General features: G+C 39.4%; 1 protein-coding gene across 1 annotated transcript in view; it reads right to left on the bottom strand.

Moving 5' to 3' along the window:
* Window positions 1-614: 614 nt before the first annotated feature.
* The window catches only part of nsmfa (NMDA receptor synaptonuclear signaling and neuronal migration factor a), a 44247-nt gene continuing 30169 nt past the window's right edge, over window positions 615-14692 (bottom strand). The window contains 10 exon segments of the mRNA XM_077542546.1: window positions 615-2432; window positions 3405-3480; window positions 4936-5038; window positions 5170-5249; window positions 5431-5501; window positions 6781-6814; window positions 6883-6966; window positions 8213-8343; window positions 11076-11165; window positions 11793-11845. Coding sequence (XP_077398672.1) covers window positions 2335-2432; window positions 3405-3480; window positions 4936-5038; window positions 5170-5249; window positions 5431-5501; window positions 6781-6814; window positions 6883-6966; window positions 8213-8343; window positions 11076-11165; window positions 11793-11845 — 820 coding nt within the window. The 3' untranslated portion in view covers window positions 615-2334.

Here is a 14692-nt window from a genome sequence, read left to right as displayed (position 1 = left end):
GTGTATGTGCGTGTATGTGCGTGCGCGTCCACACTTTTTGTTGATCATTTTTTATTTCTATTAAGCGGATAAGTAAATGTGCTATTGATAATATTACTCAAATGTGATGCTATATTAGGGATGTGAACATTTTTGGATTACTTAAAAAAAGCCTTATGCCTAATTACTATACATGGTCATTTAAAATAAAAAAAAAAGGCATTACTTATACGTGGTCTTTTTCTTTTTTTAAAGACGCCTTACTATACAATGGGCATTTAAAAAAAAATGATGGTTGATATATATATATATATATTTTTAAATTTGAATTTGAGACGGTCTATTGTCATTGCTGCACTACTAACGTGAACGATATGCGATTTGTGTCAAATCTGTTGGCCCTCTGGGGCCCCCTGCTGGCTAAGGGGCCCCATGCAATCGCCTGCCTTGCCTAATGGCAAATTACGTCTCTGGTCATTTGTTTGTATAATAATAATAATAATAAACTTTATTTGTATAGCGCCTTTAAAAACAAATGTTTACAAGGTGATTTGACAAAAAAAAAAAGAGAGAGAGAAAAAAAGTATGTTTGTACTGAGAAGTTTTTGAGTTGTCATCTTGGGCAGGACAAAAGATCACAGAATGACATCATCTTTAATGCGTTATTCCTCAAACACAACTGAGGACACGTTAAGAAAATATTCATTGCCACTCGCCACAACATTTGTAGAACTGACTCGCCCTTCAATTTTCAACATTTCCACTCATCATCCAAGCCCTTTTGTTTTTGTTTCTCCACATTTTCCACCTCCTGTGCATTACGTCACGATAATCAAATCAATTGATCGCAATTGATTGAGCCACAACCACCTCATAGAAGTCTCAAAATGATGCTGGCATGAAAATAATAATAATAATTTTTGTTAAGTTTCTTGAAATATGTCAACCAACAGGGCAAACATTTGGATGGCTTTTACATCCCTCTTGACATCGCAACAGGAATGTGAACACATTCAGCTCTTCACAGCCGCAAAAAAATAAAATAAATAAATAAACACACAAGAAATGCACATCATTTTTGTATTTTTTTTTTCTGCATGGCAAGCGACCACATTCACACCAAAAAACAAAACGATGAAGAGGTACAGTACATTTCTGTAGCGCTAATTGTACATTCACTCCCAGCCAGATGGCGATAAACATTAGAATATCTTAGATCGACACAATCGTTACTTTAGTGGCTAAAACCTGAGTTGTTCCAACGTATGCCGGTAAGAAAAACGCACAGCAATGCAAATCAAAAAGAAACTTTTTGTCAGTGAGGATTATTATTATTATTTGCACGATTGAAGCTATGCCAAGATTTTTATACGGACACAAAGGATGGAATAGTTATGGATGTATGCAGGGCATTGTAAAAGTCTACACACCCCTGTTCAAATGCTATTTTTTTGCGATATAAGAAAATTGCTCTTTTTTTTGTTTCCATTGAAGGTGAGTTAGTGGCCATTTAAATAAAAAAATGTTTGTCAATATGTTCAAATTGTATGTATGCAAATGCAAACTCGATCTTGTACACTGTATAACCCAACTAAAAAAAAAGCTTTCCAAGATGGGAAGTGAACTAAAAATCATAAATAAAAACTGTAATGTGGTTGCACAAGGAAGGAATTACAAACAGTTCAAAATAGCAGTCAGCGTTAGAACAGTCTTCAATGCCTCTGCTAGAAAGGGAAATAAAGTCAGGAAAAGCCTACTAAAACAACTGAACTTTCAGATTAATCAGAGGCACTTTAAATGGTGGCAGGTGAGTGCTGACTCCCATTAAATGTGAGCTTGAATGTGATTGGTTAATTTTGAACACAGCTAGATCCCATTTATGAGGGTGTGCACACTTACGCAACCCCCCTTTTTTTGTACTTGCTTTCTTGAAAAGTTTATTTTTATTCAATCAATAGTGGTTAAAGTTTAAAATTATCCTCTTTTTTTTTTTTTTTTACATCACAAAAACCTGGCATTTGAACAGGGGTGTGTAGACTTTTTCAATCCACTGTATGTAGGAGACACGACCACACATCCTTGCAACCGAATAATGACTTAAATAGATAGGCTCTTTACACATGACTTTTTAAACACTCAAAATGAAAAGAGCAACAAAGTCATTTTTTATTTTCTTTTTTTTTTTTAACCTGAAGTCATTCAAGGTCCTTGTCCCTTTTTCACCGTGGGGCAAAAAAAAAAAAAACCTAGACGTTCATCGCCGTTGACGGCAGGTGAGCGACAACATCCGTCGTCACGGCGACGCTGTCCTCATGGCCCCGAGGGGACGTCCTCGTCATCTTGGGCGTTTCTTCGTCACAAAAGGTCCTCGTAGTCCAACAGTTTGGAGTGCTGACGCGTCTTCCAAAGGCGGTAGAGGCGGAAGTCGAAGTACATCTCGATCATCTCTTTGCCTTCACGAGAGGGACACCAAAGTTGGTTCTCATTAAAATAAATGAAATGAAATTAAATGACATAAATAGACCATAAAAATGAATCCGGGTTTAATGCTTCAATCCATTGTGCTGCTCCTTCTGTCCATCTTGGCCACCAGGAGGCAGTATAATACATCCATCCATCCATCCATTTTCTTGGCCGCTTTTCCTCACTAGGGTCGCGGGGGTGCTGGAGCCTATCCCAGCCGGCTTCGGGCAGTAGGCGGGGTACACCCTGAACTGGTTGCCAGCCAATCGCAGGGCACACAGAGACGAACAACCACACTCACATTCACACCTAGGGACAATTTGGAGTGTTCAATTAACCTGCCATGCATGTTTTTGGAATGTGGGAGGAAACCGGAGTACCCGGTGAAAACCCACGCAAGCACGGGGAGAACATGCAAACTCCACCCAGGAAGGCCGAAGCCCGGACTCGATCTCACGTCCTCTGCACTGGGAGGCGGACGTGCTAACCAGTCAGCCACCGTGCTGCCCCCAGTATAATACAGTCCTACACAGAGCCCACCCAGCAGCATAACAAGATGGCGTCCATATGTCATGTGACCAGCATGTTCTGGGTTTAGGGAAGCCAAAAATAAGGTTTTGTTGGTCATCTGCTGCCCCCTGCTGGATGGAGACAGATTTTCTGGTGTTTACTGGCAAGTGTTCTGGTTTTCATCACTTATTAGGGACAATAAACGGATGGAGTGATTTCTAGTCATGTGCTGCCCCCTACTGTTCGGAAGTGCAACCTAATTGATCTACGAGCCTCCCTCTGCACTTGAATGAATTCCATTGTTACCTTGTAAAACCCGGTGTTGATTTTTCTACTTTTTATTCTGAGCGTGTCCATGTGGAATGTGAAGAAGGCATCCTGTTGGTGACGTTATGCAAAGTAGAAATGACTCACGCGTCAACATCAAAGTTGCACGATTGGTTCACACCCACCCTGCGCAGAGAGCTCCAGTGGCGACTCGAACTCCACAGAATAAGGCCTCATCAGATTCTTCAGTTTCTGGAACAGCTGTTGGACGCAGATAAGAACGCAAAGGCCTCTTAAGCCCCTTCACATTTGGATGCCCGCTCAGCAGGGGGAAGGAAAAAAAAAATCAAACACACACACACTCACTCTTTGACCGACAAATATGTCAAATGCTCTACACAAGTTATGTTAAAAGCAACAAAATAAAAAGCGTCACTTTTTTTTTTCTGTCTTGAAGCAACTTTGTCTACTTAATGTTTGACAAGCCGGATTTCAAAAGAAAAACAAAACACTGATCCGCAGTCTGCTGTTCTTCACGTTGCCAGACAGCCCATCAAGCCTTCCGAGATCCAAATTTATGTAACGTTTTTGGCAGACGCCAGCGGGACGGACACAAATCGCTAGCCTGCGTCAATGTTTGCTGGCTGGCGCGCGTCTGCAGACGCCATTTGTTGTCTTTCGGCATATTTTTGGAAGGGAGTTTTGTAATTGAAAGGGGGGGGGGGGGGAATGGGTTCGGTGATGTCTCTATGTTCCACATAGAAAAGGTTCCAAAAGTGACAAAGCCCATGTTGGGTTATTTGGGTTGAGGATTTGGCCCAACATGTTGGGTCAAGATTTTGATCCAACATGTTGGGGTAAATCCTGATGAGCTAAAGCTACTAAGAAATTGATTACCAAGTTATCAGTATTGCTTAAGATCTTCAGCACCCTTTTTTTTTTTTTTTTTTTTACACACAACAATCTGATTTTGGGGGTTGTTTTATACAAAATTTTTTAGTTGTTCTGTACAACACGATCCATTTTTTTTATTTTTTGTTTTATTTTTTTGGAGAGCTCTGTGTTATTCATTTATTTATTCAGAGGAAGGACACCATTTTTATTTTTGTACAATACAGTCCAATTATTTTTGGGATATTTTATACAAAATGACCCAATTCTTTTTTAGTTGTTTTGTACAAACCGACTCGCTTTTATGTATACATGTAAAAATTAATTATTTTGCAGCTTTTTTTGTGTGTGCAAAACAATCCAATTTTGGGGGTTGTTTTATACAAAATGACCCAATTTTTTAGTTGTTCTGTACAAAACGATCCACTTTTTTTTTGGGGGGGGGGGGGGTCTCTGTGTTATTCATTTGGACAGAAGAAGGACACCATTTTTATTTTTGTACAATACAGTCCAATTATTTTTGGGTTATTTAATAGAAAATGACCCAATTTGGGGGGTTGTTTTGGTCAAAATGACCTATCTTTGTTGTTGTTATTTTGTACAAAAGGGTTCAAATTTTTGGCGTGTTTTATACGAAATGACCCAGTTTTTAGATTGTTTTGTTGCCAAACAACCCGGAAAGCTGATTCAAATTGACCCAAGTAGTGGATCGGCCCATTTTTGACCCCAAATGTGTTATTTTGGACCAACCTCGGGTAAAAGCAACCCAATCTGTTCAAAATCCACAGCAACTTCGCAAGCGGGCAGCATTTTTTGAGCGTGTACCTTCTCTCCATTGGGGTTTCCCAGGACGTAGCATCCCATGATGTGGATGAGGTTGGGCTCCGGGTTGACTTTACTCATCATTCTGCTGAGTCGTCTCCAGAATCTAAATAGACACAAAACAGACTTCAGCTCAGGCCAACTTTCCTCTTTCCTAACAATACGTTTCTTTCGACATTATTCAGTGGCGTCACAAAGCCGAAGTAGAATAAAAAGAATCTTAAGAAATGAACTCACTGACTCATGTCCTCTTCCTTTTCCACCTTAGCGAATGTTGCTACTTTATTCTTCAGCAGGTACAGGTGACCCGGGCCTCCCTAAAACGCACACAAAACATGGACTTTTGACATAATAACAATCTACGCTCGTTATATTTCGATACTCTTCGTTAGAAATCGTTTTAGTCGACAGCAGCCGGCTGGCGGGTGCGCACGTGCACGTCCGTTAACCTTCAACTCTGCAACAAACACAGCATGCGTTTCCATCTCGGTGCCCCACCTGGCAAAAGATGAGCATCCTCCAGAACTTGCTTCCCCTCCTGTAAGCCGCCAGCTTCTTTTCAATTTCCTCTGCGAGACAGAAAAGTCAAGAACGGTCGCATCGACGGCAAGGTCAGGGACGAGATGAGACAAAAAAGTGGATGCACAATCGTTTAGGAACTTAACTCTTTGACTACCAGACGTTTTCAGAAAAGGGATCATGACGCCAGTGCCAGCCGATTTAAGCATTTTGACTGATCTTTCAAGGTCCACAGAAAATTATGTGTTTGGACTATGGAAACACACGTACTACCAAATGAAAGATTGGACTCTCATCTTTCATCAGAAAAAAAAAGTTTGTTTCTACCTTATTCCGTTTCTGAGTAATCAACAATAGAAAATGGTTAGTTTCACCTCTGTTTTGAAAGAAACGTCTTTTAACGTCTTTGGCACTCCACCTTAGGATTTTACTAAACGTTATTTAACGTTTTTGGCAGTCAAAGACCACTAAGAGAAGATGGTTTTGCGTCAGTTGCAAATATGCAGAGTGACACATGAAAACATGTCAATGCACATGTGACCTGAAATGAGTTTGTGTAAATTATTCTTTGGCGTCTGGTCAAGAACCGCGTGGGTTTCACGCCCTTCGACTTCATTATGTGGGAAAACAAGGGAGCATTTCGTTGAAGCAGCACGTGAGGCCAAAACATCTTTACGTCATTAAAACTGACAATTTTTTTGGCCCATGTTGAGTGTGAACTCGTGTGACATAAATAAAACTGGTCCTGTGTTGTGTGCACAAAATATTTTTTTTAGTAGCAGTGGGCGGACAGCCATGAATCCATTGTTGCCGTGATAGGATTATTAGCACTCATGTTTTAAATCCAGCAAGTATAATTGGTTGAAGAAGTGTCAAGTCGTAGCCTGAGGAGATTTTTATTTTTGAAAGTCTTTATGCTCTTACGCCTTTGAAGCAGCATCTTTAAATGTTGTCGATCACAAGGGGTGAGCTAAAGGTAAAGCTTAGCTTTTAAAGCTAACTTGCACTAGCGACGAGTTACGGCTGGCTAGCTAGTACTAGCGCGGCTAAACATTGCAGTCGCTAATTCTAGCGTCCGTGGCGATAAATAAGCTACACGGTATCACAAAAGGGGGACAAGTAGTAAGAAACAGAAGAAGAGTGAAAAGCTATGCTAACAGCTAAGCTAACACGAACGTAGCTTAGCGAAACACAATTACATTACTCACCAAATATGAACAACAAACTAGCAGGCAAATTAATAAATAATAAGACTGACTGGCGAGAGTCCGGTTTTCTGAATTAAGTACAAAGTAGTCATTAAAGCACAAAATGGAAGTTCTGACTCACCCAAAATGTCATCGAAAGTTGCATGTTCGTGGTCCTAAGCAACAAGAGATAACATTGATCAGAAAAAGACGTCTTTGACTGCAGTTTGAGTGTTTGACTCACGTAGAGGATGGGGATGATTGACGGGTCATCCCGGCGGATTATGGTGGGTACGTACTCCGCCTTCGGGACCTTGGAGGAGATCAGCTGAAGGTGAAGGAAAAGGAAAGAAAGTGTTGACGATATCAAGGTTGGGTGATGCCAATTTTCTCTTTTTTTTTTATCATAAAAGTGACTTTAAAAAAAAAAAGCATTTCATTGCATTTTTTAATTGGGCCAAAGAAATCAGCAAAAATGAGTGTGGGGCCGAAAAACATTTTTCAGATTGTGATGAAGAAAACCGTGTGTCTAATGTACAGAGGGCCCTAATTAGAGCTTAATTAGAGCTGCACCGTAACACAAAAATATGACAGCAGCATTCAATACGTACTCATTCATTTGCTTTCTGGATTATTTTTTTCATACTTAATTTTTCACACTTTTTTGCTATCAATTTTCTGACATTTTTGGCAATTTTGTGGACATTTTCTGGTAATTTTTTGGATTTTTTTTTTGGTGTGGACATGTAATTTTTTAAATGTTTTCTTTTCAGCCCCCGCCAGCCCCCTTTTTAAAAAAATCAATTTCCTGACTTTTTGGGGGGCAATTTCAAAGACATTTTATGGTAATTTTCTGTCTTGTTTTGTTTTTGGACATTTTACGGTTACATTTTGAGCGTTTTTCTTTTCCTCCTTTTTTATTCAAATTTCTGACATTTTATGGTAATTATCTGCGTTTCCTCTTCTTTTTGGGAAGTTTTATGGTCACTTTTTGGACATGTTTAGGTCATTTTTAAACTTTTTCATCTACTTTCTTTTCTCTGACAAGTTAAAAATTTGGACTCTGCATTTTTTGAATATTTAATTATTTTTTTTATCTAAATCATTCATTTATTTGAAGAATATTTAATTTAAAAAAAAAAAAACTCTAAATGTGTAAAAAAATAAAATAATAATTTCTACTACTATTTTGTATTTTTTTTCAAGATCCACAGGGAGCCACAGTAGAGGTTGTAGACCGCTGTAATAGTCCAAAGAGTGAAATGTCTAACTTTCCAGTTTTGCGCAATGCAGCATTACTACCCTGTGATTACTCTGCCAATCATTATAATAACACACCGACAGCAAAAAGGAAGCATTATGGTTGGGTGGCGTTTGGTTCAGTGTATATTAGAGATGAGTATCATAATCAATAAATCATGCCCTGAAATAATTGAGGCCAAATGGAAAGCATCACTTGGCATTAGGCATCGTTGATTCGCTCAGAACATTTATGGTCTTTTCTAAAACACAAGCTTGATCCGGATTTAGCGATCCGGTTCGTAAACATTCCCAAACATAACGTGGTGTCTCACCATGATTTTGGGAGGTATAAAGTCATCTCCCTCGCAGGCAAGCCTCTCCATCTCTCTCTCCTCCTCCCAGTCGGCGGCATCGTCAACCCCGCCTTCGTCGAGGGTGCCGCAGGAAGTCTGCAGGTCCCCACCTTGAAAAGAAGAACATTAATGAGCATTGGAGTGTGGTAGAAGGTCGAGACAAGAGAGTGTGTGTGGAGGGAGGACATATTCCAAAGGTGGAGAATAGTGCGCTGGAGGGGGGGAGTTCTTAATGGATGGTGTTGATGCTAGAAAATGGCAGATGGAAAAGGCAGAGGCAGCTGTCAGACGTGTAAAAAGAATGACTGATGGTGGGGAGACGAAGCAGATTTTTATCATAACATCACACTGGGAGTCATAAAATGTCTCATAATGAAGATTTTTTGTCTTCTTTAGATTGCCAGCAAAACCAAAATATAGCAGAGACTATCAATTTAACCCCTGGGCGTTATTTGACCATTTTTTGGCTTTTTGTTGGTTCTGACCAAGCCATTTCAAAATAAAATAACGCCGAGGGGTTCAACTCGATTAGTAACAAATATTATTGTGCTCAATTGCGACAGACTTTTGAAGGCTCTGGAAACAAAAATTATTAACAGCGGCTTTCGTCTGATATACCAGTTTGCCGACTGAGGAATTATTTAACATGTCAATGGAAATGTGATTACTGAATAGTGAATAGCCGTTAAGAAGTGTTTAATCACTGCGATGACAAGATGAGTTGAGTGTTTGAATTCCATGATGTTCTTTCCTCGTCATTACCCTCGAATGTTATTTGCTCCTCATTCAGATCCTACGAGGCTAAAAATGACACTTATAGAATTTCAACCGCATTTCAATTTGAAGTGCGTCGTTAAGAGAGTGAAGCAAATGAACTGTTTATCAAATGGGTTCAAATAAAAACAACATAGTTGAATGAACTGCAGTGAACTGGAGCCCTGAAATTATTTTCGTGAATGACTGAATGTATTTGACTGCATTTTGTAAATCATTGTGTGACTTTTGAATTCTGAGGTCAGTATGAAACACAAAATGCCCTATTTAAGAACGTTATTTGTCACCACTATTATGTAAATTAGTGTTATTTCACTTACCGTACTGTTTTAGCTTTTGAAATGCTAATGCTAGTTTTGCTCTCTTCTAACCAGTGTGATACAATTTTAGCTCTTTTAGCCGATTTATTATTATTATTATTTTTTACTTTGCAGCTATGTTGAGGATGAGATAGCTTCATGCAGTGTGTTTAGAGGTATTTAATCGATCTTATACGTAACGTAGCTATAGGTCTAGAGTACTTTTGCCAAAATGCTAGCTTGAGGCTAATTTTGCTATCTTCTTATCAGTGTGATACAATTTTAGCTATTTTAGCTGATTTTTATTTTTTTAACTTTACACTTCGGTTGAAATAGCTTTATGATGTGTATTTTGAGGAATTTAACCAATTGTATGCACAGCTATAGGTCTAGAGTACATTTGGCTTTCAAAATGCTAGCTTCATGCTAGTTTTGCTTTCTTAGCTGACTTTCACTTGACATAATAGGTTGAAATAGCTTTATATAGTGTATTTTGAGGTATTTAACTTCTTATATGTAGGCTGTAGTGTAGAGTACGACCGGAAACTGTTCTAGAATGGACAAAGTTTAAATTAGCCCAACCCAATAAATATTAATTTAGTCCTGCAATATTTACATTGAGCCACGTTTAAAATTACTCTAAAATTGGTGGTTACAAATTCAGTTTTCAAAAATTCATTACAGTAGTAATTATTTGTAAGTAAGAAGAAAAAAAAAAGTGAAAATGTATTATCATTGTATTATTCAAATATATAATTTTACATATTTGCATCCACGTTTTAGCTTTTTTTTTAGTACTTCATCTATGAATGACTTGGCCCTTCTGTCACCTTTCTAACTCAAATGTGGCCTTTGAGGACAAAAGTTTACCACACAGAGCTTCAGATTTACATTATTATTTTTTTTGATACTCTTCTAGCAAGATGTATGCTGTTAATTTTTTTCTTTTAGCTATTGTGACTAATGTCACATTAGCCAGCTTTTTTTCTCCTTCATCCCATTCATACACAACAAATAACATCCAAAATGACTCATGCTGGCAGATTTTTTTTTTTAAGATTTCTTATTTTTTTTTATTAGCACAGACCTTTTCCCCCTTTTAGTAGTAATTATATTTCTACATTACGTTTACACACATGGATCATAAATATTAGTGCAAGTGTTGTTGACCCTGAACAAAATAAATGTTGTCGAAAATGGATGGATGGATGATTTTTTTTTGTATGTGTCAAATGTACATGTACAAAAACACATTGGAAAAATTGAGAAGCAGACACAGCTAGACCATCAGTGTGCCTCCTCCAAGCGAATACCTTTTCTTCGGGAAAGAGTGACAACTCAACATTAGACTGCACTCAACAGTACATTTATCACGCAACGCACACTGAAGATGGACATGGAGAGAAAACAAAACCACAAAGACACAAAACGCAGACGTCAACACACAAAGGCAACCGGCGAGCCACACGTTGCACAGTAGGTCGGAAAATTCACACCACATACACACAAAGCATTTTGGTGGACGTACTCACAGAGAGGGCGGCACAAAGTTGAATTTGGGTCATAAAGGCACACAGACGGACAGGGGGAGATTTAACAGCAGAGACAGCGAGTTTTGGTTTGACTGCCATTTTGTGTTGGGGTGAGCGGCCATCTTGATACGCTGTCATCACACGTTATACAACATTTCAGGAGATGGTAAAAGTGTGTGCCTCGTCGTCTTTGTGATGTTCAACGTGTGTAAGCGTGTCCATGCAGTGCGGACTCACTGTCTCTGGGTTCGTGAGGAGAGTCAGTCTTGACAGGGGTGGGGTCACTCCAGGAGCGGCTGAAACTCTTCGATCTACGCTCAGCGAACGCTAGTGCAGGCGGGGAGAGATCGTCACACGCGCGCACACTTTTAGAACCCACAAACGACCTGAGACGCACAAGTGCAGAGGCGTATGCAGCGCACAAGCGCACAAATGAAGCCCACGTCCATACACAAATGAGAAATTCCACCGCAAATTCATCCACGCATGCCGTTGTGGACCTTGGAAAAGGTTCTTCCCAAAAAGCTAGAATTTCCCAATCCGTGTCAATAGTTGTCTATATGTGCTCTGTGATTGGCTCCGCCCCCGCATGTTTGTTACAATTCTGGTGTTTATAGCACTAAATTAAAGAAAGTACGCTTAAAAACAATTCAATGAGTCTTTTATACGAGACCATTCACACCAAACACACACATTGTCTGTGACTATTCTCGTTCGGAATATTTAAACAAACATTCAAAGCGAAGCCAGAGGAAAAAGACCACCTACAGGGTGGACACGCATTTCTTCTGACGCACACACAAACCCAGGAACTCCGGAAGTCCCCGAACACAACATTCGCAGCCTCCCATATGCCAAAGCAGCGGTAAACAGAAAAAAGAAACACACACGGATGAAGGCGAGGTGAACAACACTTGACAATTTGCGCATCAATCACGCGCACGTCTGACTCACTCTGCGCTTTAATCCTTCTGCTGCCCACCATACGAAGATGCTTCCGGAAGTTCCTTTGGGCAGGGAAAGCACGGAGGAAGAAGAGGAGGAGGAGGCCGCCAAATGTAAGGGCAGAGGAAAAGGGTGGGTGGGGGACAACAAAGGGTTGAAAGACAAAACACCACATTATTAAGTCGCCGCTTATTATGGGTAATGTTCATGTCCGTGTGGGCGGTAAAGAGCAGTTGACTCATTCGTGGAACAACAGCAGACAAGAGGAAAGCCCTCGTTCTTCACAAAGTGGAACTCAGTCAAGATGATATTGATTTGAAGTTGAGGCACTTGTTGACATATAATAAGTATTTGTCTTTAAACATGCGAGCCTCACAAGAAAACAACACATGATTGTTTTTCAAAAAGTAAAATCGCACTCTATTATTAAATCTTACTTACTAAAAATGTACACTAATGACATCATTAAATAGAATGTAAAGAATTGACTTTTTTTTTTTATTACTTTAATTAATGAAACTGCTGTAGTATGCACATATGGATATACAGTATTGTACATGAAAATGGTCACTAGAGCTGCAGTAATACTAGTTTTTCTTTGCAGAGGATAAAGAATGAAATCTTTTTAAAAAAAAATTTTTTTTTATTTTAGCTACCTTAGAACCTCACTGATGAAAATTTAAGACAATTTAACACTTTCAGGTCACTTTTGAAGCATACAGTAGGAGTGAGCAACGCTGCAATTAAGATTAACAGAGATTCACCCAAGGACAAAACAAGTATTTATACTCGCTAGCACCTAACCTGTGAACTATTTAGAGTCTTCAATGAACCTAGAATGCACGGTGTTGGATCGGCAGAGGAAGTTGGGAGTACTCACAAAAAACACACACAGAGCACAGAGAGAACATCCAGACTCAGAAAAGTGAGACAGACATGCAAACTGCTAAGTCACCGTGCACCGTATTAGGATGCAACTATCCATACATCCATTCTCTGAACCACTTACCCTCACTAGAGGTCGCAGGATGATGTAACTCGTGCGACAAAAAATGGATGCGTTCATCGTAATTGAAATTCAACAGAATTTTTCAGCCATATTGGCAAATTGAGGACTGGAGTGTTGGGTTATATCACAGCGACGCCACATTAATGCATTTATTAATTAATTTTTACCTATATCTAGACAGGGGGGACGAAGCTAGAAATTTTTCAGTGAGGTGGCCATGACACATGCACACGCATGAATGAATGAATGTGGTGTCGATAGTCAGAATGCAAAATGGAGGCGGCCATTTGTGACAATAGATCACTGTGATTGGCTGCTAGCTAGCGAATTAGCACATCAGATAGTAGAGATGTAACAATAGCAAAGAAACGGCAAAGAAAAAGAGACTTTCTAAAAAAGGTTAAGCTCCGTTACTTTATCTGAAGATTTCTTCCTGTTTGCATTATGAGCAAGGTTCTGGATATGTGTGACTGTGGATGGTATGATAAACATTGACTTCTCGGCCATGTGCGCTGTGTTACTAAGGCCACCATGTAGCTACATGTGACTATGAGGTAAACCATCTTTGCTGGGGTCTTCAAATCGCGACGCTCCACTGGGTCCTTTCCAGGCTACACAAATAATTTAAATCCTAATCCTGGGGGGTCGTTATTCAGGTACCAGAGAGCAATGAACAACGGTGTCGGCTAATGAGCTGCTACAATGCTCTGCGGCATCTAAACACTGAATAAATGTCATAGCAAAAATGAAACGGCAAATTGTGTTGCCGTGTCTGTTGGAATTCGGCCGTTGACATTTTTCTCATGACGTATAATGGCTTATGTTCCACTGGAAATCTATTCAGCGTCTTTATTCATCCACAAAATAACAAGATCTGTTATTATGTTCTTTCAGTTGCCATTTTTTTCTATGTCACATCCGCAACTCTGTCTGTGTGTGTGTGTGTGTGTCCGCGCATATTTTCGAAAGCGGCATATGAATGAATAAAAAGTCTTGGTCTACTTCCATAAAAATGTCTGTAATAAAAATACAAAGAATGTCACTTACTTAGTAATGACTTCAGAGATGTTTTTAAGCACAGAGCAGTTATTCGAAGGTGAAAAAAGTTCTGCTCTTGCTAATTCAGAAAGCCATTTTTTCTCATTGGGCTACGGGGCAGTTATGAGCCAGCCCAATGAATTTGGCCTAGCAACGCGTGTGCGTATCTTAACCACCTGGGGGCAGTATAATGCAGACATCTGGCATCCATTGCATGAAAGGGTAAGAGCATGCTGTTTGTTCGAGCAACACAGTTTTGTTTGCAACGCGTGTTAGCATTTAGCTAAATTGTCTTTCCTAGGGAAAAGCGTCGTCGGAGCCGTGATAGTTTGACAGTAAACTTCACTAGTTTGGGAGTGGCCTTAAATATCTCAACGCCTACTTTTTTTGCCAGGCAAATGATGGCTTGTATCTTGAAAACTCAAAAGTTAAGAGTCACTGGTATCTGATGGCACTACTGTATTTTTTTACGGGACTTGGCATAAACCAAAATTATATACGCAAAGATGAAATAAAATCAATCTTAAAAAAAACCAAGCCATCAAAAAGTCACTACTTTCATTATCTCTTATTGTGATTGATCATCCTTCACGTTTTATCATTTTTATTACTTTTTTTTTTTTTTTTTTTTTAGCTAGAAGGAGCCCATCAACAAGACTTTGTATCTTTCTATCCTCGGCAATAGTAATAATAACTTCCGCTATCAGTCCATTTCATCGCGCTTTGTGCAGACAAAACTGCAACTTGTTGAGATAATGCACTGTTTGCTTGTTATCGGGGATTGAAAGGACAGCTTTATTTTTGGTAAACATAGCAAGACAAACTGCGACTGACAATACCGGCAAAAATGAGACAAAAGATC

This window comes from Vanacampus margaritifer, chromosome 14 (genome assembly GCF_051991255.1).
Source record: "Vanacampus margaritifer isolate UIUO_Vmar chromosome 14, RoL_Vmar_1.0, whole genome shotgun sequence".
Taxonomy (NCBI): Eukaryota; Metazoa; Chordata; class Actinopteri; order Syngnathiformes; family Syngnathidae; genus Vanacampus; species Vanacampus margaritifer.
Note: the sequence above shows the minus strand (reverse complement) of the source record. Positions and strands in the feature narration are given on the sequence as shown.